Consider the following 27,770-nt stretch of genomic DNA (forward strand, 5'->3'; position numbering starts at 1 on the left):
GGCAAAATGGTCATCTGAGGAAGCCTTACAAAAGCTGAGAAAAGAAGTGAAAGGCAAAGGAGAAAAGGAAAGATATACCCATCTGAAGGCAGAGTTCCAAAGACTAGCAAGGAGAGATCAGAAAGGCTTCTTAAGTGAACAATACAAAGAAATAGAGGAAAACAACAGAATGGGAAAGAGTAGAGATCTCTTCAAGAAAATCAGAGATACCAAGGGAACATTTCATGCAAAGATGGGCACAATAAAGGACAGAAATGGTATGGATCTAACAAGCAGACGATATTAAGAAGAGGTGGCAAGAATACACAGAAGAAGTATACAGAAAAGATCTTCATGACCCAGATTAACCATGATGGTGTGATCACTGACCTAGAGCCAGACATCCTGGAATGAGAAGTCAAGAGGGCCTTAAGAAGCATCACTACAAACAAAGCTAGTGGAGGCAATGGAATTCCAGTTGAGCTATTTCAAATCCTAAAAGATGATGCTGTGAAAGTGCTGCACTCAATAGGCCAGCAAATTTGGAAAACTCAGCAGTGGCCACAGGACTGGAAAAGATCAGTTTTCATTCCAATCCTAATGTTCAAAGAATGTTCAAACTACTGCTCAACTGCACTCATTTCATATGCTAGCAACGTAATGCTCAAAATCCTTCAGGCCAGGCTTCAACAGTATGTGAACCGAGAACTTCCATATGTACAAACTGGATTTAGAAAAGGCAGAGGAACCAGAAATCAAATTGCCAAAATCCATTGGATCATAGAAAAGCAAGAGCATTCTATAAAGAATTTTACTTCTGCTTCATTGATTATGCTAAAGCCTTTGACTGTGTGCATCATTACAAACTGTGGAAAATTCTTCAAGAGATGGGAATACCAGACCACCTGACCTGCCTCCTGAGAAATCTGTATGCAGATCAAGAAGCAACAGTTAGAACTGGATATGAGACAATGAACTGATTCAAAATTGGGAAAGGAGTACATCAGGCTGTATATTGTCACCCTGCCTATTAACTTCTATGCAGAGTACATCATGCTGAATGCTGGACTGGATGAAGCACAAGCTGGAATGAAGACATCTAGGAGAAATATCAATAACCTCAGATATGCAGGTGACACCACTCTAATGGCAGAAAGTGAAGAGGAACTTAAAAAGCCTCTTGATGAAAGTGAAAGAGGAGAGTGAAAAGCTGGCTTAACACTCAACATTCAAAAAACAAAGATTACAGTATCTGGTCCCATCATTTCATGGCAATTAGATGGGAAAACAATGGAAACAGTGACAGACTATTTTGGGGGGCTCCAAAATCACTATAGTGACTGCAGCCATAAAATTTAAAGATGCTTGCTCCTTGGAAGAAAAGCTATGACAAACCTAGACAGCATATTAAAAAGCAAGAGACATCGCTTTGCTTTATGATAAAGATTTGTATATTCAAAGCTATGGATTTTTCCAGTAATCATGTACAGATATGAGAGTTGGATTATAAAGAAGGCTTAGCACCAAAGAACTGATGCTTTCGAACTCTGTTGCTGGAGAAGAATCTTGAGAGCCCCTAGGACAGCAAGCAGATCAAACCAGTCAATCCTAAAGGAAAATCAACCCTGAATATTCACTGGAAGGACTGGTGCTAAAGCTGAAGTTCCAAACTTTGGCTACCTGATGTGAAGAATCAAATCACTGGAAAAGACCCTGATGCTGGGAAAGGCTGACGGCAGGAGAAGAGGGTGACAGAGGATGAGATGTTGGACGGCATCATCGACTTAGTGGACGTGAGTATGAGCCAACTCCAGGAGACAGTGAAAGACAGGGTAGCCTGGGGTGCTACAGTCTATGGGGTCATAAAGAGTCGGACATGACTGAACAACTAAACAACTGATCTTCCTGTCTCCAGTCTTACTCCCCTCATGTCTGTCCTCAACACTGCTACCTGAATCATCTTTCCAAGTGCAGACCTTATCATGCAGCGCAATTCTTCAGTGGATCCCCCCCGAATAAAATCCACCATTAAAACAGCTGCCAAGACATTCATGATCAGTTTCCTCTCTGCCATACAACATGTCTATTCTGTATAATTATCATCAATGCATTTGACATATCTTCATAATCATTGTTTTTATGTATTTTTCTTAACCAACACCAAAAGCTTATAGATTACATGGAGTTCATCTTATTTATGTTCTCAACACCAACCAATGTCTAACATATAGAAAGCATCAATAAATATGTTCTAGATTCATTAATTAATTAGTAGTCAGAAAACATATATATCATATGATTAGTGAATGGGTATCCAACATCTGGCGCATAAACAGTTTTCAGTTATTTAGTGGATAAATAAATTAGCCAGCTGCTATTCAATGAAAATTTTTTTAAAAGTTTTCCTTACTTTGTCTGCAAGGAACTGGTTGCGGCGCTCTTCTATAAGTTTTTCCACGGCCCTCTTGTGTTCTAGTTGCTTCATTCTTTGCTTCTGAGCATTCATTAATTCTATTCGATCATCCTCAGCAAATTTCGCCAGCATAGCTTTCCTAAAAGTCTCCTCTTCTTCTTTTGCAGCCTGAAGTACTAATTCCTTCAAGGCCATTTGGTCCATAAAATCTTGCTTCAACTCCTTTTGCTTTCTCAATTTCTCTTCTGCTTCTTCCTAAATAACAATACATCTAAAAGTTAATTTAATAATTAACCTGTAAAAGTTAATTCAGTAATTGTTTGTTTACAGTAGATTTATAAAGATAGGGTCAGATAGAATTTGTTTAAGCTTAATGTTACAATAAGAAATAAAACTGAAAACTTAAGCCTTTTCAAGGTAACACTTTGCCCCATTCTTTAAAAACTAATAAAGTAGATATTACCTTTGGATTGCTCATTATTTAAAATTTAACTAATATATATTTATCATCTTGTTTCTGTATTCAGAATTAACACATTAACTTTGAAAAGAGTTGTATAAAAATTTGTATATGTGAGTTTATTAAATCAGTCAACTATAAAATCTGTACCAACTATGAATCATTCTAGAACCTTGTGTTCAAATCATTGATAAATATTTTTCAGAATAATCTAGCAATGAGAATCAGAAGTATTTCAGAGAAATTCAAACTTACTTGAAGCAGTTAAAAGTCCTTTCCTACAAGGTTTAATTTCCTCAACGTTACTATGAAAGATTTCAAAACCAAAGAATTTTACAGGGATCACCCATATTTGCTTTATCATTGACCTACTGAATTAGGACTACTGTAAATTTTAAATCATTTGCTAATCCAACCAACTTTGCTCAATTCTAATACAAGTTCCAGGTAGGCCAGTATCTTCAAAATATTGCCTTAACGCCCATAGGGCCAAGGTTCCTACTAAGAGATTACAACAAACTGTAAGGATTTACTACAGGCCATCAGCTGCATACAGAACTTCCAGGAAGGCCAGGGAACCAAGCTGCCATCCTACTGCTCAAGACTCATCATGGTAACTCTGTCTATGGTGACTGACTACTATCTCATGTGCTTTCTTCCACCTTCACACCTTGAAGTGGGGGTGATGGCTATTGGAGACAACCTAGTTCATATGAAGAGTTCTAGGTAAAAGATAAATGTAGTTTTAACTACATTTCTCTTTGCAATAAAGCAAGACAAATGAATTTACAACAGGGTAGGATGTGGTCAGGGTAGGATGTGGTAAGGGTAGGAATGGGTTTCTTTTGAAACAGAAAATGTATTTATTATTTTGCAAGTAGCTATGCAAAACAGCTAGGGACCTGACAAGCTGCTGAAAGATTTTCCCAAATAACTTGTGCATCCCTGTATTATAGGTATCACATCAATAACACATCCAGGAGAACAAAAATAGAATTCAGAAAACAATATCTCAGAGGCCCACCAGAACCTGATTCCTTTATGAAATACTCTATTACAGTGTTGTTGTTGGTTATGTAGTTGCTAGGCTGTGTCCGACTCTTCCAACCCCATGGACTTTATGTAGCCTGCCAGCAGCTCCTCTGTCCATGGGATTAATACTGGAGTGGGTTGCCATGTCCTTCTCCAAAGAATGGGTTTTAAAGTGAGCCAATCTGCAAGTATCAGTTACAGCAACTTTGTTAATTATACTGATCATTCATCCTCTTTTTCTTCATTTATCCCTATCTAATCCTCTTTCGAAATTCTATCTTTTTCATAGTCTTCTCTATTCCCTGGTGGCTTAGATGGTAAAGAATCTGCCTGCAGTGCAGGAGACCCAGGTTCAATCCCTGGGTCAGAAAGATCCCCTGGAGAAGGGAATGACAACCCACTCCAGTATTCTTGCCTGGATAATTACAAGGACAGAGGAGCCTGGCGAGCTATAGTCCATGGGGTCGCAGAGTCGGACACGACTGAGTGTCTAACACACACACACACAATCCTCTTTTCAGATCCTATCTTTTTCTTAGTTCTCTCTAATCACTCTTACCTCTTTTGGGGGTCTTACACCATTTAATTTTTCATAATTTAATTTTATTCCATAAATATACACCTCATCTCACTAAAATCCATGGAAGGCACATCTTATTTTTCTTTGGCATGCTGGACACATAGTGTTTTTTATAATAAAAAGTTTGTGTTTATTTGCCATCTATTGCATAGAAGTCAGAGGCTCATTAAAGGCAGACATGCTGTGTCAGTTAGCTCTGAATTCCTCCAGAGCTTATAATAATACTTTGCACACAGAAACTCAGTACATACTGGACCAAATGAATTCTTGACATTTCCTGGCACCCATCTCCCATACCAATTTTAGTTTAATCCAATGGTGAAGACATCTGGCTAAAGAACAGGAAAGATATTGGCAAAACAAAACACCATTCATTATATGTTTTGAACTAGGAAAGTGTTCATATAGACTTTGATGTGTCTGGATATGGATTATGTAGTTATATAATATGAACTGAATAATTTTCCATGTTCTAAAACCCAATATGTGGTTTGAGGAATAGCTGTTCACTGAAAGTTTGGATTAATTTGCTATAGAACTACTCTGAGTCTAGAAACTCTTTACAGATGTCTTGGTCTGGGTTCTCCACTGAAAAACAGCCTTAAACAAGGAGTTGTATACAGATATTTTACCACGGAGGTAATCTCAGGAAGCAGAGGTGAGGGACAAGCAGAAGTGAAGGAAGAGAAGCCAACACAAGGGTGTATCATTGAACTGGTCACTGGACGACCGAGGCTTCACTCTGCCAGGACCTTGTGAGGAAGGCATGGGGTACCTTTCAGGACCTTCCCAAAAGCCTGCTACAGGTAGAGAAGCATTATTTCTCAATTCCTCTCCACTGCTGGCTGAGGGATGCCCCAAAGGGTGTTACCTCCCTGTCCCCACCCTGACATGTTAGGAAGCGCTCAGCAAAGGGTCAGTCTAAGCCCTCACAACTATTCCCCACAGCAGTCACAAATCAGAGGTGATGCTGACAGGATGTGACACAGGGCACACAAATCTGATACAGGAAAATGGCTTTAATAATCTTATTTTGTCTTTTTTTTCCTATGTTTTCTGAAATCACTGCATTTTTAACTCAGAAAATAGCACCATTGAAAATTTCATTTTATTAGGACACAATTGAGTAATCTTTCACTGTTTTTCTTATCTTTTCCCTTTACAGACCCTTTATCCCTTCAAATATTAAGCAACTAGATTTAAAAATGCTAATGTATTCTGATTTTCAGTTTACTTCTACTTGTATCTTTATTATTTCCCTCCATATTCTTCCCTCATACTTGATTTATATGGTTTTTCTCAGTTATTGAGTTGGCTGCCTACACAATTTTCCCAATATTTCTCACTTAATAATTGCCTGTGGATTTCTCTGGTGCTCCAGTGGTTAAGAATCCACCTGCTGGCTTCCAGTTCAAGATGGCAGAGTAGACATGTGTTCGTCTCATTCTGCAAGAGCACCAAAATCACAACTAGCTGTTGAATAGCCATTAACAGGAGGATGCTGGGACCCATCAAAATAAGATACTCCATGTCCAAAGACAAAGAAGCTGCAGCGAGATGGTAGGAGGGATGCATTCATGATAAAATCAAACCCCATACCTGCAGGGTAGGAAACCCACAAACTGGAGAATAATACCAAAGAAGTTTTTCTCACACTGTTGTGAAGGTTTGGACCCAACGTCAGGCTTCCCAGCCTGGGGATCCGACAAAGGGACTGGGAATCCACAGGGAATGTGACCTTGAAGGCCAGTGGGATTTGACTGTGAGAGTTCCATGGGACTGTAGGAAACAGATTCCAGGCTTGGAGGGCACAAACAAAATTTTGTGTGCACCAGGACCCAGAGGAAAGGAGCAGTGACCCCACAGGAGACTGAAACAAAACTACCTGCTAGTACTGGGGGGTCTCCTGCGGAGGCGTGGGTCATCAGGGGCTCACTAGACGGGGCTACTGGCAGCAGCAGTCCAGGAAGGTCCCCCTTGGTGTAAGCCCTCTTGGAGGTCACCATTAACCCAGGGCTGGGTCAGGCCAAACAACTACCAGGGAGGGAGTGCAACCCCACCTATCAGCAGATAATTGCATTAAAGCTTTACTGAGCAAGGCCCTGTCCACCAGAGTAAGACCCAGTTTTTCCCATTGCCAGTCCCTCCCATCAAGAAGCTTACACAAGCCTCTTAGCTTACTCCATCAGAGGGCAGACAGAAGCAGCAGGAAGATCCAGTCTCATAGATGGCTAGAACAAAAGCTACATTATAGAAAGTTAATCATGATAAAAAAAAAAAAAAAGCAGAAAGTTATGTCCTAGATGAAGGGACAAGATAAAACCCAAGAAAAACAACTAAATGAAGTGGAGATAGGCAACCTTCCAGAAAAGCAATTCAGAATAATGATACTGAAGATGATACAGGATCTCAGGAAAACAATGGAGAAGATGCAAGAAATGTTTACTAAAGACCCACAAGAATTAAAAAACAGAGATGAATAATACACTAGAAGGAATCAATAGAGTAACTGAGGCAGAAGAACAGATAAATGACCTGGAGGACATAATGGTGGAAATCACTGCCACAGAACAGAATATAGAAAAAAGGATGAAAAGAAATGAAGACAGCCTAAGAGACCTCTGGGACAACATTAAATGCATCAACATTCACATTAGAGGAGTCCCAGAAGGAGAGAGAGAGAAAGGACCTGAGAAAATATTTGAAGAGATTAAGAGCAGAAAACTTGCCTAACATGGGAAAGGAAATAGTCAAACAAGTCCAGGAAGCATAGAGAGTCCTAGGCAGGATGAACCCAAGGAGGAACACAGTAAGACACATAGTAATCAAATTGACAAAAATTAATGACAAGGATAAAATATTAAAAGCAACAAGGGAAAAACAACAAATAACATACAAGGGAACTCCCATCAAGCTATCAATTGATTTCTCAATAGAAACTCTACAAGCTAGAAGGGAATGGCATGACATATATAAAGTGAGAGAAGAGAAGAACCTGCAACCAAGAATACCCAGCAAGACTCTCATTCTGATTTGAGGGAGAAATAAAAACTTTCCAGATAAGCAAAAGTGAAGAGAATTCAGCACCACCAAACCAGCTTTACAACAAATGCTAAAGGAACTTCTCTAGGCAGGAAACACAACAGAAGGAAAGACCTACAGAAAATTAACCCAAAACAGTTAAGAAAATGGTAATAGGATCAAATGCACCAACCAAAAGACACAGACTGGCTGGCCAGATGAAAACATGTGCATGGATGCACTTCCACTTACCATATCACTCTGCTTGACCCCCCAGACTGTATGTAATTATTTTATATTGTTAGGTTAATCATGTTCCCATTATGCCTTGAGATTGTAATTATCTTTTATTTTTGTCTGGCTATTGATTGTGAAAACTGATAAACATCTTTTACTATTGTGATTATGTAACTATTACTCACTTACTGCCATTGTATGATTGGTCAACAGAAAAATAATATAGAACTCAAAACTACAATTTAATAGAAAAACTTGTAATCACTTTTAAAATTCCAGATGCATACCAGAATAATCCTGGGAGTTTCTGAAAAACAGAAATGCCCAGGTACTGCTTTTTTCTCCAGAGCTCCAGCTATATTTCTCATGAGCAGCCATATTTAATGGCTGTATGATGATCTTTTACTTTTATCTAGTTTCACTATTTCATATTCAGTGCTCCCATTTCATTTAGTTTGTTTTCCAATTTCTTCATCTTTTTTTAAATTTTCTTTCTCCAGCCTTTATCAGGTATAGTAGAAAAGCTTTTGTATACCCACATAGAAATAATATATATAACACATTTTAGAAAACTTATGAATTTTTGTCTAATGAAAAAAATGCATGACATTTTGATTCCACTTGTTTGACTTAGTATGAATAGAACACTAGATTTCTAATTAAAAAACTGATATGCAACAAGCAACAAAAGTTTACTGTATAGCACAGGGAACGATAGTCAATATCTCATAATAACCTAAAGTGGAAAATAATTTCAAAAATTAGCATGTTTGTATATGTACAACTGAATCAACTCGCTGTGCACCTGAAACACTGTAAGTCAACTATACTTGAATAAAAAATTTAAGAAATTAAAAAAAATCCACTTGCCAGTGCAGGGGACACAGGTTCGATCCCTGGCCTGAGAAGATTCCACATGCCACAGGACCACTAAGCCTGTTCAGCACGACTATAGAAGCCTGCACATCCTAAAGCTTGTGCTCTGCAACAAGAGAAGCCACTGCAATGAGGAGCCTGCACACGGCAACTAGAGAAAGCCCATGTGCAGCAACAAAGACAGCAGCCAAAAATAAACAAAAAAATTTTAATTGCCTAATAGATTTTGTCATAATTTCCTCCTCTAAATTGTCTGCAAATATCCTCTTCAACCAATAATAATTGAATGTTTTCAGATTTTTCAGTTAGTAAGTTAAAATATTTGTTATTAAGTTCTAGTGGTGTTTAAACACCCTTTTCCCTTTGCAGTCAATTTTCTTTGGAGAAATAAGTTATGTACTTCAGTACAACAATGTTACATGGGAGATAAAATGTTCACTATATTATATGTCCCTTGATGATTATACCTTTTCTCTGTGATAGCTGGGATTCATTTGCTGTTCCACTTACCTAGCAATAACGCTGCCTACCTGCTTTCCCATTTGTTCATATATGCCTGTTAGCCTCCACCCATCATTTTATTCTTAACGCTTTGGGGGTTATTTGACATTAGGTATCTATAAGTGGATTTTATTAAGATGTTTCTTTAAAACAACTGGACACATTTTACAATCTTAAATGCAGCTAATAATTAAGGACTCACATGAAGTAAGTTTTGATATTTTACATAGAATCTATTTCTTCCTTATTGATGAAACAGTGTATCTAAGACAATGTTGTTTTAATATAGCTGATAATATTACAAATAATACTAATAAGTATAATTAATTGTTATATATATTCATATATCTTGTTTTATAAAGTATTCAAACTTCTGGGAGTTCCCTGGTGGTTCAGTGGTTAGGATTCCATGCTTTCACTGCCGACAGTGCAGGTTCAATCCTTGGTCAGGAAATTAAGACCCTACAAGCCATGCAACATGGTCAAAATGAAGTGTTGAAACTTCCAGCTTGTTAAAAAAAAAAACACTTGGGTTTTTTATATTCTGTTGTCAACTTATTGAGTGTTCTTTACATATTCTGGATAAAAGTTATTTGTAAGATACATGTACACGGAATGTTTTCTCCCAACTGTGGCTTGCATTTTCATTTCCCTAACAATGTTAGGAAATTATTAATTTTGATGAAGCCTACTTATAAACTTTTTATGGCTCATGCCTTTATCCTAAAAATTTTAAATCTTTGCCATTTCCAAGTTCATAATGACCTTCTCATGTTTTCTTCTAGAAATGTTTTAGCTTCAGCTCTTTTTATATTATAATATGACACGGTATGACAAGTACTGGCAAGGATGTGGAGGAATTGGAACTCTCCTACACAGGCAGTAATAGATACAGTGGTGCAGCCTCTATGGAAAACAGCTGGGCAGTTCCTCAGAAAACTCAACACAGAAATACCATGTGACCCAGCAATACCAGTGCTAAGTATTCACCTAAAAGGATCTGAAAAAGATACTCAAACATTTTAAAACTTGTACACAAATATTCATAACAATAACATTCACAATAGTTTAAAAAAAAGGGTGGAAACATATACTATTGAATGAATAGACAAAATGTTGTATATCCATACACTGGACTATTATTCAGCCAAAAAAAGGTGGAGGTTGGGGGTTGGGGAAATTAATTATTGACACATGCTACAAAATAGATGAAACTCCAAAATGTTATTCTAAGGGAAAGAAATCACAACGCAAAAGGTCACATATTGCATGATCCCACTTATTTTCAGAATAGTCAAATTCATAAAGACAGGAAGCAAATCAATAGTTGCCAGAGTCTTAGAAAGCATGGAACAGGTGGTAACTGCTTAATGCAAGGTATCCTTCTGCGGTAATGAAAATGTTTCGGAACTAGACAGAGATGGTGGTTGCACAATATTCTGAATGTACTAAATGCTGCTTTAAAACAGTCAATTTTATGTTACATGAATTTTGCCTCAATTTAAAAAAAAAACCTTAAGGAGAAACACAAACCCACAATTATGGTTAGAGTCATCAACAATCCTCTCTCAGCAACTGATGGAACAACCAGACAGAAAATCAGCAAGGATATACAAGAACTCAACAGCACAATCAATCAATAGAATCTAACTAGCATTTATAGAAATTTTAGACATTTAAACATATTTCTAGAACATTTTACCCAAAGTAGTAGGAAACATATTCTTTTCAAATGTCCACAGAACAAATTTAAAGGAAATAAAATCATATTGGGCATGTTCTCTGATCACAATGAAATCAAACTAAAAGTAACATTTTTAAAGAAAAATTTCTGGACATTTGGGGACTACATACACAGTTTTAAGTAATCCATTGGTCAGAAAAAGGCTCAAGAAAATGAAAACATCAAAGTTAATGAAAATGAAAACAACACTGAAACTTGTGAGGTGCAACTGAACCAGCTTTGAGGGAAATTTATAGCACCAAATGTACACATATAGTAAGATGCATTTATAGGGGCATGCATTGTAGGAAACGTCTCAAATCAATAATCTAAGCTACTACACTTCAGAAACCCATAGAAAGGAAACAGAAGAGAGTAAATAGCAGAAATAAATGGAATTGAAAACAGAAAACCAATAGACAATATCAATGAGGCAAAAGGCTCTTTTAAAAAAATAATGACATAGAACTCCTATAAGAGAACAGAGTAAGTTCCTCTAAATCAGCCTTGGCAATGAATTTTTGGATTTGACACCAAAAGCAAAATAAACAAACAGGATTACATCAAACTAAAAAGCTTCTGTACAGAGAAGAAAATGAAGTTAAAGTCACTCAGCTGTGTCACTCTGTGACCCTGTGGACTGTAGCCTGCCAGGCTCCTCTGTCCATGGGATTCTCCAGGCAAAAATACTGGAATAGGTTGCCATTTCCTTCTCCAGGGGATCTTCCCAACCCAGGGATTGAACCCAGGTCTCCTGCATTGCAGGCAGAGTCTTTACCATCTGAGCTACCAGGGAAGACTACAGACAAGGAAATCATCAACAAAATGAAAAGGCAACCTATGGAATGGAGAAACCATTTGCAAATTCTGTATCTGATAGGAGTTAGTGTCCAAAATATGTAAAAACGACATAAAAAAACTCAACAGAAAAGAACAAAAGAAAATCCAATTAAAAAATGGGCAGAGGATCTGAACAGATTTTTTTCCAAAGAAAATATACAAATGGCCAACAGGGACAAGAAAAGGTACTCAGCACATCACTAAACATCAGGGAATACAAATCAAAACCACAATGAGATATCTGTAATAATGGCTATCATCAAAAAAGAGAGATAATAAAGAGTTGGTGGGTATGTGGAGAAAGGGAACCCTTGTCACTGTGGGTAGAAAAGCAAAGCCAATGGTATAGCCATTAATACAGTCACGGAGATTCCTCAAAAAATTAAAGACAGAACTACCATATGTTCCAGCAATCCCACTTCCAGGTATATATTCAAAGGAAATGAAAACAGGATCCTAACAAGGTACACGCACGCCTCTGTTCACTGTAGCATTACTCACAATAGCAAAACTACAGAAACAAGCTAACTGTCCATCAACAGATGAATAAATAAAGAGGTAGAACTATATAAAGTGGAATGTTATTCAGCCATAAAATCACAAAATAATGAAATCCTGCCATTGCAACAACACGGATGGATCTTGAGGGTTTTATGCTAAGTGAAATGAGCTGATCAAAGAAAGACAAATACTGCCTGGTAACACATGTGGAATCTTAAAAAAAATGTCAAACTCATTGAAACGGTTGGCAGAGGCTGGTGGGTGGGAAAAATAGGAAAAGTTGGTAAAATGGTACAAACTTCCAGCTCTATGACAAATAAGATCTGAGGCTCTAATGTAAAACATGGTGACTATAGTTGAAAACACTTTATTGTATAAATGAAATTTCTGAAGAGAGTAGAACTTAAAAATTCTCATTAAAAATATGTGAACTGATAGATGTGTTAACTAACTATAGATGGGGGAATCTTTTTACAATGTAAATATTTATCAAATCACCATGATGTACACTTTAAATATCTCACAGTTTTATATGGCAATTATACCTCAAGAAAGCTAATTTAAAGAAAGATCAGATAAAATTAAATCCTAATGTAAGAGTTAAACCTTTTTTGGATTATTTTCTACCAAAATTTATATACCCAAACCAGAGCTATCACTTGCTGAGGCAATGAAAAGTAGAGAGAACAGCTCAAATTCAAAACCTGTAATCCTGGAAATTTACAAAATATGAAATTTTGGTCAGGACAGTTAGCAAAAGTGAACCTGAATATATATGAAAACTTGAGATTTACACAAGTGAAAAAAAAAAAACTTCAAGAAACAATATTATTTATTGGTCATACAACCTTATCTTAGTTCATGGCACTATAATTTACCAATATAATTATGGAAACAGTGTGTCCACATCTAGAATATGGTTGAAAAACAAAACCAGAACTTGCGGGACTAAGCCAGTTAAAGGAGAAATCTGAAAATCTACACAGAGGAGAAATGGCATTCTTATAGAAGGGAGAGGTGATTTTTCTTATATGGAAAGACTAGACACTAGTCTGCGTGGTGACAACTGTTCATGACTCCTCCATAACATCTACAGGAAAGGAAGACAGGAGGACTGGACACTGCATAACCAAGCCCACTTGAATATTAGAGTATGATTAAATACATGAAAGGAGTTGATCGATCTGATCAGTATCCGGCAAACTTCAATATCCTCCAGAAAACTCGAAAATGGTATAAGAAAGTGGGTTTCTATTTGAGTAATTGTGATTTACACAATACAGTTACATTTTATTATAGCCTTAATGCACAGAGTAAAATGACTTACTAGCAACTTCTGTTAGCAGTAGCTAGACTATCAGTAACTGAGAATTCTGGTGAATGTAGTGGTGGTCTTGCACCTGGTCCTTCTGGGGCATTTCCAAAAGAGCTCCCTACAAAGATCCACTTTGTTGACTATCCAGTAAAATAAAAGAACACATTCTAGAGGAAATAATACCCACAGGATTAAGCAAATGCCACCAGAAAGTGTAGGGTCTGCTCTTCCAGGAGAAAGCCCAGTGAAACACAGTATATGTGTAACAGATGTTCTATTCCTCTGCACAGAGGTGCCTGCTATACTGCCTATCGCACTGTAACAAAATATCAGAATGCTTTAGTGAGACATGTACAGAGTTTCAAATATATACATCAAGTGCAAAGAGTTGTTGATATTTACTTAAACACTAGTGTTTTAATATTTACTTACATAACAAATCGCTGGCCACAGGAATTAGTTTCTGCAAAACTCCCCCAGTTGATAATGTGTCAATACCCCACTTACATCAACAGATCATCCAGAAAGAAAACAGTAAGGAAACACAGGCCTTAAATGACACATTAGCCCAGACAGGCTTAACTGATATTTATAGAGCATTACATTTGAAAGCAGAATACACGTTCTTCTCAACTGCACAAGGAATATTCTCCAGGATAGATCATATGCTGAGCAACAAAAGAAGCTCAGTAAATTTAAGAAACTTAAAATCATTACCAAGCATATTTTATGACCACATTGCTATGAGATTAGAAATCAACTACACCAGACATCCCTGGTGGTCCAGTGGTTAGGAATCCACCTACCTATGCAGGGAACATAGGCTCAACTCCAGGTCGAGAAGGATTCCACATGCTAGGGGCAACTAAGCCCATGTGTCACAACTACCGAGCCTGGGCTTTAGAGCCCATGAGGCACAACTATTGCAGCCTTCATGCTCTAGAGCCTGTGTGCCACAACTACTGAAGCCCGTGCACCCTAGAGCCCACGCTTTGCAACAAGAGAAGCGGCCACAATGAGAAGCTCATGCACCACAACTAGAGAGTAGCTCCCACTCGCCACAACTAGAGAAAGCCCATGCACAACAATGAAGATCCATCCCTGCCAAAACAAAACAAAACAAAACCAAGAATCAACTCCAAGAAGAAAACTGTAAAAAAACAAACACATGGAGACTAAACTATATGGTACTAAACAACTTATGGATCACTGAAGAAATCAAAATCAAAACATTTTAGAGATAAATGAAAATGAAAGCCCAATCCAAAATCTATGGGACACAGCAAAAACAGCTCCAAGAGGGAAGTTTACAGTAATACAACCTTACCTCAGGAAACAAGAAAAACCCAAAATAATCCAACACTAGACCTAAAGCAACTAAAGAAAGAACAGATGAAACTCAAAGTTAGTAGGACAGAAATTATAAACATCAGAGCAGAGATAAATGGAGATGAGGATAACAAAAGATTGATGAAACTAAAAGTTGGTTCTCTGAAAAGACAAACTTGGTAAGAGACTACTAGTTGGATGGTTAGAGTTAGTCTCTCAGTCGTGTCTGACTCTTTGTGACCCCATGGACTGTAGTCCACCAGGCTCCTCTGTCCATGGAATTCTCCAGGCAAGAATACTGGAATATGTTGTCATTCCCTTCTCCAGGGCATCTTCCCAACCCAGGAACGAACTCAGGTCTTCTGCGTCACAGGCAGACTCTCTACAGTTTGAGACACCAGGGACTCAGACGATAAAGAGACAACTACAAGCAACTGTATGCAAATAAAATGGATAACCTAGAAAAGAAGACAGATTCTTAGAAAAGTAGAACCTTCCAAGACCAAACCAGGAAGAAACAGAAAATATGAACAGACCAACTACAAGTTACTGAAATTGAAACTGTGATTAAAAATATTCCAACAAATTAAAGCCCAGGACCAGATGGCTTCATAGGTGAATTCTAGCAAATATTTAGAGAAGAGTTAATACCTGTGCTTCTGAAATGCTTCCATAAAACTACAGAAGAAGGAACACTCTCAAATTCATTCTATGAGGCCATCATAACCCCAAAGATACCACACAAAAAAAGAGAAAATTACAGGTCAATATCTCTGATGAATATAGATGCAAAAATTGTCAACAAAATACTAGCAAACCACATCTGATAACACATTAAAAATATCAAACACCATGATCAAGTGGGATTTAACCTAGGGATACAAGGATTCTTCAACATATGTTAATCAATGGGATACACCACACTAAAAAGCTGAAGAATAAAAAAACCATATATATGACCATCTCAATAGTTGCACAAAAAAAGCTTTTGACAATATTACTCATTTACGACAAAAAATGCTCAGGAACCTACCTCAACATAATAAAGGCCCTATATGACAAATCCACAGCAAGTATCAATCTCAACAGTGAAAAACTGAAAGCATTTCCTCTAAGATCAAGAAGAAAAGAATGTTCACACTCATCACTTTTATTCAACATACTTTTGTAAATTCTAGCCATGCAATCAAAGAAGAAAAAGAAACAGAAGAAATCCAAACTGGAAAAGAAGGAAACTGTTATTGTTTGCAGATGACATACTATACATAAAAAACCCTAAAGATGCTATCAGAAAACTACTAGAGCTCATCAATGAAGCAATTACATCGTAGGTTACAAAGTTAATACACAGAAATCTCTTGCATTTCTGTACACTAAAAACAGAAAAATAGAAAGAGAAATTAAGGAAACTATTGCATTTACCATCATATCAAAAAGAATGAAATACCTATCAGTAAATTCATTCAAGGAGGCAAAAGACCTGCACTCTGAAAACTATGAGGTAATGATGAAAGAAATCAAAGATGACACAAACAGATACACAGATATACCATAACCTTGGACTGGAAGAACCTATATTATTAAAATGACCAAACAACCCAAGGGAATTTACACATCCAATGCAATCCCTGTCAAATTATCAATGGCATTTTTCACTGAGCTAGAAAAAACTTTTCACAGTTTGTATGGAAACACAAAACATCCTGAAGCCAACATAATCCTGAGAAATAAAAATTGAACTGGGGGAGTCGGGCTACCTGACTTCAGATTGTACTACAAAGCTTTAGTCATCAAAATAGTATGGTAATTCCCCCAAAACAGAAATACAGGTCAATGGACTAGGACAGAAAACCCAGAAATAAACCCTGTACCTGCAAACAATTAATCTACAACAAGGGAGGCAGAGATATACAATGGAGAAAAGACAGTCTCTTCAATAAGTGATGCTGGGAAAACCAGACAGCTACATGTAAAAAAAAAAATGAAATTAGAATATTCTTTTAATACCTCACATGAAAGTAAACTTAAAATGGATTAAAGACCTAAATATAAGACCAGATACTATAAAACTTTTAAAGGAAAACATACACAGAACACTCTTTGACATAAACCACAGCAAGGTCTTTTTGGATTCAACTCCTAGAATAATGAAAATAAAAGCAAGACCTAATTAAACTTAAAAGACTTTGCACAGCAAAGGAAACCATAAACAAAATGAAAAGACAACCCACAGAATGGGAGAAAATATTTGGAAACAATGTTACTAACAAGGGGTTAACCTCCAAAATGTATAAACAGTTCATGCAGTTTAACATCAAAAAATAAATAAATAAATAAATGGGTCAATACACAGAAATCTCTTGCAGAGATTTTCAGACAGAAGACATAAAGAGACATTTCTCAAATGAAGACACACAGATGGCCAAAAAGCACATGAAAAGATGCTCAACATCACTATAACTACAATGCGGTATCACTTCACATCAGTCAGAATGATGACAGTCATCACCATTAGTCTACAAACAGTAAGTGCTGGACAGGGTGTGAAGAAAAGGAAACCCTCCTTCATTGGTGACGGGAATGTAAATTGGTACAACCACTATGGAGAACAGTATGGAGGTTCTCTAAAAAACTAAAAATAAAACTACCATATGATCCAGGAATCCCACTCCTACGCATATATCTGGAGAAAATCATAATTCAAAGATATAGGCACTCCAATGTTTTCAGTGCAGGTCTATTTACAATAGCCAAGACATAAAAACTACCTAAATGTTCATCAACAAAGGAACGGATAAAGAAGTGGTGTGTGTGTATATATAAATATATATATATATATACACACATACATACAGTGGAATATTACTTGGCCATAAAAAAGAATGAAATAATGCCATTTGTAACAACCAGCATGATAGGTATTATCATACTAAGTGAAAAAAGTCAGAGGAAGACAAATACCTATCTCTTACATGTGGGATCTAAAAAAATGATACAAATGAACTTATTTACAAAACAGAAACAGACTCACAGACTTCAAAATCAAATTTATGGTTACCAAAGGGAAAGGGGTATGTATATATATATACATACACACACACACATATATATAAAATAGATAACAAGGAACTACTATGTAGCACAGGGAACTATATACTCATTATTCTGTCATAATCTAAGTAGTAAAAGAATCAGGAGAAGAATGGATGTATATATATGCATAACTGAATCACTTTGCTGTATATTAAAGTAACACAATATTGTAAATCAACTATACTCAAATATAAAATAAAAATTAACTTAAATACACAATAAAATATTGAATACATGTTTTTAAACACTAAAAAAATAAAATACCTAGCCTAGATAGTTTCACTGGGAAAGTCTACCAAATGTTTAAAGAATTAACTAACATCAATTCTAAACAATCTCTTCTAGAAAATAGAAGGAAACTTCTCTGTTCATTTTATGAAGGCAGTTTACCCTGACACCAGTATACAAAATGAAAACTAAAAATCAATATTGTTTATGAATATGGATGCAAAAATCCTGAAACACATTATTAGAAAATTAAAATCCAGTCATATTTAAAGACACCATGACCAAGTGGGATTTATTCTAATGATGCAAGGTGGTTCAGTAACTCCCAAAGTTAATCAATGCAATCAACCAAGCTAAAGAAGAAACAGAATTTGACAAAATTCAACACCTCTTTATGATAAAAATATTCAGAAAAATAGAAATAGAATAGAATGTCCTCAATTATAAAAAAAGTATCTAAAAAAAACTACAGTTAACAAAGAAAGATGACATCTACTCTCATCACTCATTCAATACAGTGCCAGCCAGTGCTAAAAATTTTAGCCAGTACAATAAAGCAAAAAATAAAAAGTGTATAGATGGGACTTCCCTGGTGGTCCAGCAGCTAAGACTCTGCATGCCCACTGCAGGAGGCCTGGGGTTTGATCCCTGGTCACAGAACTAGATCCCACTTTCAACAAGTAAAGATCCCATGTACCACAACTAAATCTAAATAAATAATTATTTTTTTAAAAGTGTATAGATAAGAAACCAAGAAATGAAACTGTTCCTATTTGCAGAAACATGACCATGTATGGAAAAACAAAGAAACCAACTCCTACAAATCCCTATAGCTACTAAGTGAATTCAGCAAGGTCATGAGATACAAGATAAATATTTTTTTTTAAAGTCAATTCACTAGCAATGAGTATGTGGACAATGAAATTAAAACTTAAATTCCATTTACAATCACTCAAAAAACTGAAATACTTCAATGTAAATCTGACAAAACACGTATAGGATTTGTATGCCGAAGAATAAACACTGATGAAAAAATTCAAAGATGATTTAAATAGAGTTGACTTGAACGATACAGGGGTTAAACCACATAAATTTAGTCAACTCTCTGTATCCACAGTTCTATATCTGTGGATATCTGTATCTGTGGAATCAACCAACAGTGGACTGTGTAAACAGTAGATTTTACTACTGAAAAATATCCAAATATAGGTGGGCTCAAACAACTCAAACCTGTGTTGTCAAGGGGAAATTGTAAATGAAGAGTCACACCATGTTCATGGACTGTAAGACTCAATATAGTGACCATGTCAATCTTCTTCAAATTGATATTCAGATTTAATTTAATTCCTATCAAATTCCCCAAAGACTATTTGTAGATAGAGTTAATGTTACTCTAAACTTTATATGGAAAGGGAGAAGAACTGGAATAACTAAAACAATCTTGAAGACTTTATATAGCTACAGTAATCAAAACTGTGTGGTACTCCTGAGAGGACAGACACATAAATCAACAGACAAAACAGAGATCCCAGAAATACACGCACAAATGTGCTCAGCTGTGTTTTAAACAAAGTAGCAAAAGCAACTGGGTGTAAGAGAAAAAACCTTTCAACAAATAGTTGCAACTAGACCAACTGGACATAGAGAAGCAAAAACAGAAACTGACCTAAGTCTCATAACCTATAAACAAAAATTAACTGAAGAGGAAATCTTTTAAGGACAAAGAAAAAAGAAATTCTTTGGGTTCTAGGAAAAGACATCCTAGAACTAATCCTAAAGTTATGGTCCATAAAAACAGTAATTGCTAAGTTAGACTTCACAGAAATTGAAAACATTTGCTTTGGAAAAGATCCCATTAAGAGGATAAAAAGACAACCCTACAGACTAGGAGAAAATATTTGTAAACCACACACCTGACAAAGAACTAGAATACATAAAGAACTCTCAAAATCCTATAATAAATTAATAAAAAACACCCAATTAGAAAATTGACAAATCTTCATAACTTGAGGTCAAATTGTTTGATGCTATATCCCATGGTTTTACGACTATTTTACATATTAATGAGGAGTACTGAAATATTCAAATAAAATTATGGATTTATCTTTCTCCTCTCAGTTTTCTCAGTTTTGCTATATGTACTGTAATTGAAGTTTTATTTAGGTTCACACACTTCTAGGGTATTACATCCTCTAGATGAATTTAGCCTATTATCATTATGATTTCTACCCTAACATGCTCTTGATTGGTGTTTGTCTATATATCTTTCTCCATCCTTTTGCTTTTAAATCATATGTGTTTTCATATTTAAATTATGTTTCTTGTAGACAACATAGTTGCATCATGTTTTTTGATGCAGTTTTTTGATGTTGTCTGGGTCTAGTTTTTTTATCTATCCTCTGGACAGAGGAACTTGCTGAGCTGCAGTCAATGGGGTCACAAAGAGTCAACATGACTGAGCAACTAAAGCTTTCACTTCCACTATGTTAATTATTCCTTCAATTTCCAAAACTTACTTCTAGTTTCTTCTTATGTATTTCAGCTTGTTCTTCCTGGTATAATTCCTGTCGCACTTGTTCTAAATCTTCACGTTGCCGCAGCATTTCTTCCAACCTCTGAGTCAGCTATTAAAAAAACAGACAGACATAAAAACATGTATAGGAATCAAATTCTACGACAAATATTTAAGAATTTCTCCAGTGTTAAAACAATTATTCTAGTACCATATTTTGAAGCTGTAGTCTTTTTTCTTCACTTTCTTGAACTTTCGCCATTCGATCTTCTTCTCTTTGTTGCTGCAACTTGGCGAACTCTATTATTTTTCTATTTTCTTCTTCCATCTCCTCACGTTTCTTTTTTCTCCAGAGAGCCTGCTCTTTCTGAAACTCTTCTATATACCTTCGAGTTGTATTCATTTTCTCTAACCTTTGCTGTCTTTCCCTAAAAAGTAATAGTGAGTGCAGTTCTATAATAACAGAAATAATAAAAAAATAAAAAACCATGAGTGTCATTTCCTTTAGATGTCTATCAAGGAAACAGAACAGAAAACAAGTTCTCCTGAAATGTGTTTACTTAAGGAAAAAAAGGTTTAGTCACTGTTACTTAATAAGTATCTCTTAATTATCAATTAATTGTTATACAACAAAGATAAGTAAGACTTGGTCTCAGTTTAGGTCATAACATTTACTGAGGACTTACTGTGTATCAGGCACTTCTTAGGTGGTTTATTCTTCATGACAAGCCTGAGATAAATCTAACAAATATTTAAGCACGTTTAAGCATGAAAGAAAGTTGGGGCAAACTTACAATTGATCTTCTTCATAGATTTTCCTAACAATTTCATCAATCATGAGTTTCTCTTTCAGCAACTGCTCATAAGCTTCCTGCTTCTTCTTCTCTTGTTCTTCAAGTTGTTTCTCTAAGTCATGATTGTACTGTGCTTTTACTCTGTTTCGTTTGTCCTCTGCAGCATTCTCTTCCTTTATCGACCTCTCGTGCTCTTCCATCATAGTTCTGGCTATTTCAGCATCACGTTTCTGTTATTAAAACAAAATTCATCTTTCCATTATCAAATCTGAGCAAAATATGACAGAAGACTTTGAGCACATGGAACTGAATACTATAAGGCCTATTTCATAAAATATTTTCATCTATGTAGATAAAAAGCAAAGGTAAGTCACTGTCACCTGAGGGATTTGAATGAAAAGTAAATGAATGAAAAGCAAACCCTAAAGAGCCTTTCCTATTTCTTCAAGTAGCTCTCTCAGGGCAATAAGGTGAATAACTCCACACTTGAAAAACAATAAGTAAAATTAGAAGTGCTTCACTAACAACTTTGTTAATTTCCAAAGCAACAGTCATCTTGCTCATCTAAAAAAGTTGATGTAGGTAATTTTCACAAATTTTAGCTCCACTGGGTACTGGCTGCTATTTAGAGTAAGGATGGTGCTATCTTTTTTATACCTGTCTGCTATTAAATAGCTCTGAGCAACTCAAGTTCTCTCAGCCTAAATTTTCTTTGCTGCCAGTGGCCTTTGAAATCTCCCCTTTCTCATTTATTAAAGGCCCTTTGAAATAACTTTAACTTAAAAAAAGGGTCACATACATCACTGTGTCTGTTTTCTGAGGTTTCAATTCACTCTTCAAGACCATTCCTTCTGAATGAGACACAATCCTGCATCTTGAATGGGTTACCCTGATTTTTTTGAGCATTTTGAAATCATTTAACAAAATGTTTTAACGTAAATACACCAGGCAGTTTAAAAAGTTATCCTTTACCATTATGATCACATCCTAAATGCTAGAATGGTTAGCAGCATCAAACACAAAATGAGAAACAGATAAAAATATGAAGGTGAACAGTGGCTATAATCAAAACATCCACAAACAATAAATGCTGGAGAGAGTGTAGAGAGAAGGGAACTTTCCTCACTGTTGGTGGGTGTGTAAATTGGTGCTGCCACTAGGAGAACAGTATGGAGGTTCCTTACAAAACTAAAAAAGAGCTACCATATGAGCTTGCAATCCCACTCCTGGGCACATTTCAGGACAAAAACATGATCCAAAAGGATGCATGCACCCCAATGCTCACTGAAGCACTACTTACAATAGCCAAGACATGGAAGCAACCTAAATATCTGCCGACAGAGGAATGGATAACGATGTGGGACATATATACAATGGAATATTATTCAGCCATTAAAAAGAATGAAACAATGCTATTTGCAGCAACATGGATAGACCTGGACAGTGTCATACTGAAGTATGAGTGAAGTAAGTTGAACAGAGAAGGAAAAATATCATATGACATTCCTTATACATGGAATCTAAAAAGAAATGTTACAAATGAACTTACTAAACAGAAAAAGACTCACAGACTTAGACAATGAGCTTATGGTTGCAGCAGGGGAAAGGATAGTTAGGGAGTTTGAGATGGACATGTTCACACTACCATATTTAAAATGGATAACCAACAAGGACCTACAGTATAGCACAAGGAACTCTGCTCAATGTTATGTGGCAGCCTAGATGGGAGGGGAGTCTGGGAGAGAATGGATACATGTGTATGCATGGCCAAGTACCTTCGCTTTTCACTTGAAACTATCACATCATTTGTTAATTGGCTATACCCCATACAAAATAAAAAGTTAAAAAAAATAAAATATCAAGGCTAATGTTAACCCTAATTAAAAGATACTCCTTGGAAGGAAAGTTATGACCAACCTAGACAGCATATTAAAAAGCAGAGACATTACTTTGTCAAAAAAGGTCCATCTAGTCAAGGCTATGGTTTTTCCAGTAGTCATGTATGGATATGAGAGTTGGACTATAAAGAAAGCTGAGTGCTGAAGAATTGATACTTTTGAACTGTGGTGTTGGAGAAGACTCTTGAGAGTCTCCTGGACCGCAAGGAGATCCAACCAGTCCATCCTAAGGGAAATCAGTCCTGAATATTCATTGGAAGAACTGATGCTAAAGCTGAAACTCCAACACTTTGGCCACCTGATGCGAAGAACTGACTCATTGGAAAAGACCCTGATGCTGGGAAAGATTGAAGGCAGGAGAAGGGGACGACAGAGGATGAGATGGTTGGATGGCATCACCGACTCAGTGGACATGAGTTTGAGTGAGCTCCGGGAGTTGGTGATGGACAGGGAAGACTGATGTGCCACAGTTCATGGGGTCGCAAAGAGTCGGACACGACTGAGCTGAACTAAATGTCATTCCTGATCTAACTGATGCCTTTAACATATACACTGTAAATGTTACTTGACTCAAATTCCTTCTTTCCTCTGCTTTCTTAGCACACATTGTACTAGGCTCTACAGGAAAAATAAGACATGACAAAAATATGTTTGTACAAATTACCACACACTTATAGAAATACAATAATCTTATTCCACAGATAAGAAAACTAAGGCTAAGAGAGATACAGCCAAAACTAGCACCTAAATATCCTGACACCTAGTCAAGTCTAAGAGTATTTGATTTAATTTTTGTGGCTCAACTTTATTTAGAAAATGGTAACAAGTCTTTCAATAACCAGAGTAAATATCTATGATTGCCTTGATTAACTACAATTATCAAAATAATTAAAACTGTAATCTACTGTTCAAACTGTACATCATGTTCTACTTTAAAGGGTAGAATATGGCTTTTGGAGTGACATTTCCTTACCCTCTCTTACCATCTGCCACACCAAAGGCTATCATTGTTAACAGCATGCCATACAACCCTCTAGATTTTTTCTGTACTAACATACATGCACACCTGTGTCACAACAGCCAGCAACTGCTCTTATCTGACACCTATATAACACTGCACTGGTTAAGTGTTTTGATATCACTCCCCTAATTGTATGTGTTTGTTGATATACAGAACATATATACATATGTGTGTGTACTGATATACACAGATGTTGTATACACATACCTATTTGCATAGGTTTTCAAAAATAAAAACGGTCTATAAAATGGTCAATAAAATGTATTATTTTCCAACATGTTTTTTCACACTTGCTATTTTTCCTTTTAACCTAGAATATATTCTGGCCAATTTTAAAAGCCAGAATATTTGCCTTTACCTCTTTCTCTGTGTGTGTTTGTGCTCAGATAACATCTATTTCTTTGTGACCCCATGAACTGTAGCCCACCGGGCTCCTCTGTCCATGGGATTTTCCAGGCAAGAATACTGGAGTGGGTTGCCATTTCCCACTCCAGGGGATCTTCCCAACCCAGGGATCGAACCTGTGCCAACTGAATTAGCAGACACATTCTTTACCTGCTGAGCCACCAGAGAAGCCCTTCTCTATAATAGCTGTAAAACAGCTCCGAAAGGGATCTAGGAGAGAGGCAACTCTGCTATTAAAATGCTCTACAAAATAATAGAGAAATGAGAGTGAGGGAACTTAAAAAGACTATGTAATACTGCCATCAGACCTTTTCATCTATGTCTAGCCTGAGTGACAAGAAGAATTCAAGTGATGATGTACATGCAGCTTGTAAGGGTTAATAAACCTTATTTTAAATTAAACTGTGTAACACTACTGCCGAGTGTGTCTGAAACTCCTTTGCCCAAGAGTAACTATTACCAATAATAATGGGCAGTAGGTCAGGATTAAGAAAAGAGGAAAAAATTATAGGAAATCATGAAAAGAAAAGATTTCTGTTTACAAAACAGAAAAGTTTCCCACCTAAAGTTACAGTTGATTTTTTAAACATTTAAAAAATAAAAAATTTAACAGCATTCTAAAATACACTGATCATACTAACAACCTGTATTGGTTTGCCAAAGAATAATCAGTTAGACACCATTAAGAATGCTGGGAGTTACCAAATATAGATGTTCATTTTAACCAGCAACCTAATTCTCTGTGTCTCTGAAAGGTTCTAATATTAAATTACACAGCTCAATATCCATAATTTGCTACACCATAACAATCTAAAAACTATAAAATTATTTGAGAAATCAAACTGTAAATTCTTTATAGAATGCAACAATTTTCTAAAAATTGGTATATTTTTGCTTTTCTAAATGAAGCTAAAAATATGGAAAACATTATGACCAGAAACATGATTACCATTTGCTCGTATTTAATGGCATCCTTTTCAGCAATTTGAGCTGCTCTTTCTTTATTCATGTAAGCTGCTTTTAATTTCTTCTCCAATTCTCTGAGCTCAGCACTGTTTAAAAGAGACAGAAATTTAAATTTGAGGACCACACATCTCTACTATTTTAAAAATAATATCCACAATTTAAAATAAATTTTTTCTAAATGTGTAAAAGATATTTACATTATTTTTTAGATATTTTGGAAAAAATACCCTTTTCTCCAGTCATCCCAAGAAAATCAGAATGCATGTGAAATGAGACATTATAATTAATTTTTCTAGACAAAACAACCTTTTTATTGTCAATAATCATCACTAAAAATCTTTTTGCTAGTGCCAGGCTCAGAAAAGGTGCTATATCAATATAGGTTAAAATTTCTGTGCAGTTACTAGTACTATTAGGCTAAAAGATAATGTCAGCAGAGAGGTTTAAACCTATACATGTTACTTCTTACATTTGGTAGCTTGGTTTTGCCATATATAAAAGGGGTAGCTTTGGCAATTAAATGAGTTAATGTGTAGAACAGTAGATACTCTACATATGGCAACTATTTTTTGATGATGATGAAGAGGGAGTAACATGGGAAACTTTACTTCATTTCTCTGAGCTTGCTTATTTATCTGTTAAAAAATAGGGACTGACTTCAGATACTCTCTGAATTACTTTTGAATCTATCACCCTCCTAAACGTAGTGAAAACAATATGCCATATAAAAATTTTATTTTAATATGCCAGTCATAATTCTGAATATGACAGAATATGAGAATTCTGAGTTGGAAGGACTGTGAGATGTCACCAAGATGTACGGGTTAATTCTTACTGGAACAAAGAGGCACTCACCTACCTATAAACTCAACTTACAGGTACTCGGTACCTACAAAGCAGCAGTCATAAAGGGTAAGGGAAGAGAGATACTCCTGGTATTAGGGTGTGGATCTTTCTTGCCCTTATTACTGTAGATGCAAATGTATATGATAAAAGATTATCTTCTTTCATAAAAACAGTGTTATAAACGAGGGATAAGTTTCCAGGTTAGCCTTATATATTCTGTTCCACACTAAAGGGTTGAGATACATTTACAAAAATTTTTGTTAGAGTTGGACACTAATGATTATGCACCAATATACACACAAACCCATCAATTTATAATACTGTCCCTACAAAAAAAAAAAAAATGTGCATTAAATTGCAAACAACCAAGGAGGCAAAAGTCCTGTATTCAGAAAACTATAAAATACTGATACAAGAAACCAAAGATGACACAAACAGATGGAGAAACATACCATGTTCTTGGATGGGAAGAATCAATATTGTGAAAATGACTATACTACCCAAAGCAATCTAAGATTCAATGCAACTCCTATCAAATTACCAATGGCATTTTTCACAGATTTAGAACAAAAATTTTACAATTTGTATGGAAACAAAAAGACCCCAAAGAGCCAAAGTAATCCTGAGAAAGAAAAACAGAGCTGGAGGAATCAGGCTCCCTGACTTCAGAATCAGGCTCCTTGACTTCAGACTATACTACAAAGCTACAGTAATCAAGACAGTATGGTACCAGCACAAAAAGAGAAATACAAGTCAACGAAACAGGATAGAAAGCCCAGATATAAACCCTCGCATCTATGGGCAACTAGTCTATGACAAAGGAGGCAAGGATATACAGTACAGAAAAAAACAAGTTTCTTCAGTAAGTGGTGTTGGGCAAACGAAACAGCTACATGTGAAAGAATGAAATTAGAACACTCCCTAATACCATACACAAAAATAAATTAAAAATGGATCAAAGCTCTAAATGTAAGGCCAGCCACTATAAAACTCTTAGAGGAAAACATAGGCAGAACACTCTGACATAAATCACAGCAAGATTTTTTTTGACCCACTTCCTAGAGTAATGAAAATAAAAACAAAAACAAATGGGACCTAATTAAAGGGCTTCCCAGCTGGCGCTATTGGTAAATAACCTGCCTAATGATGCAAGAGGCTGCATCATTCTTCTTGGGTCAGGAAGATCCCCTGGAGTAGGAA

The 27,770-nt window shown here is 36.0% G+C and overlaps 1 protein-coding gene across 4 annotated transcripts in view; it reads right to left on the minus strand.

Moving 5' to 3' along the window:
* Positions 1-27,770, minus strand: part of MNS1 (meiosis specific nuclear structural 1) — a 104,768-nt gene that overhangs the window by 6,848 nt on the left and 70,150 nt on the right. For all 4 annotated transcript variants that reach the window (XM_043921179.1, XM_043921180.1, XM_043921181.1 and 1 more), the window contains 5 exons: positions 25,708-25,810; positions 21,435-21,664; positions 20,852-21,068; positions 20,645-20,752; positions 2,390-2,647 (listed from right to left, as the gene is read on the minus strand). In XM_043921179.1, coding sequence (XP_043777114.1) covers positions 2,390-2,647; positions 20,645-20,752; positions 20,852-21,068; positions 21,435-21,664; positions 25,708-25,810 — 916 coding nt within the window. The remainder of the gene's footprint in view (positions 1-2,389; positions 2,648-20,644; positions 20,753-20,851; positions 21,069-21,434; positions 21,665-25,707; positions 25,811-27,770) is intronic.

Source organism: Cervus elaphus, chromosome 12 (genome assembly GCF_910594005.1).
Source record: "Cervus elaphus chromosome 12, mCerEla1.1, whole genome shotgun sequence".
In the NCBI taxonomy this organism is placed as follows: domain Eukaryota; kingdom Metazoa; phylum Chordata; class Mammalia; order Artiodactyla; family Cervidae; genus Cervus; species Cervus elaphus.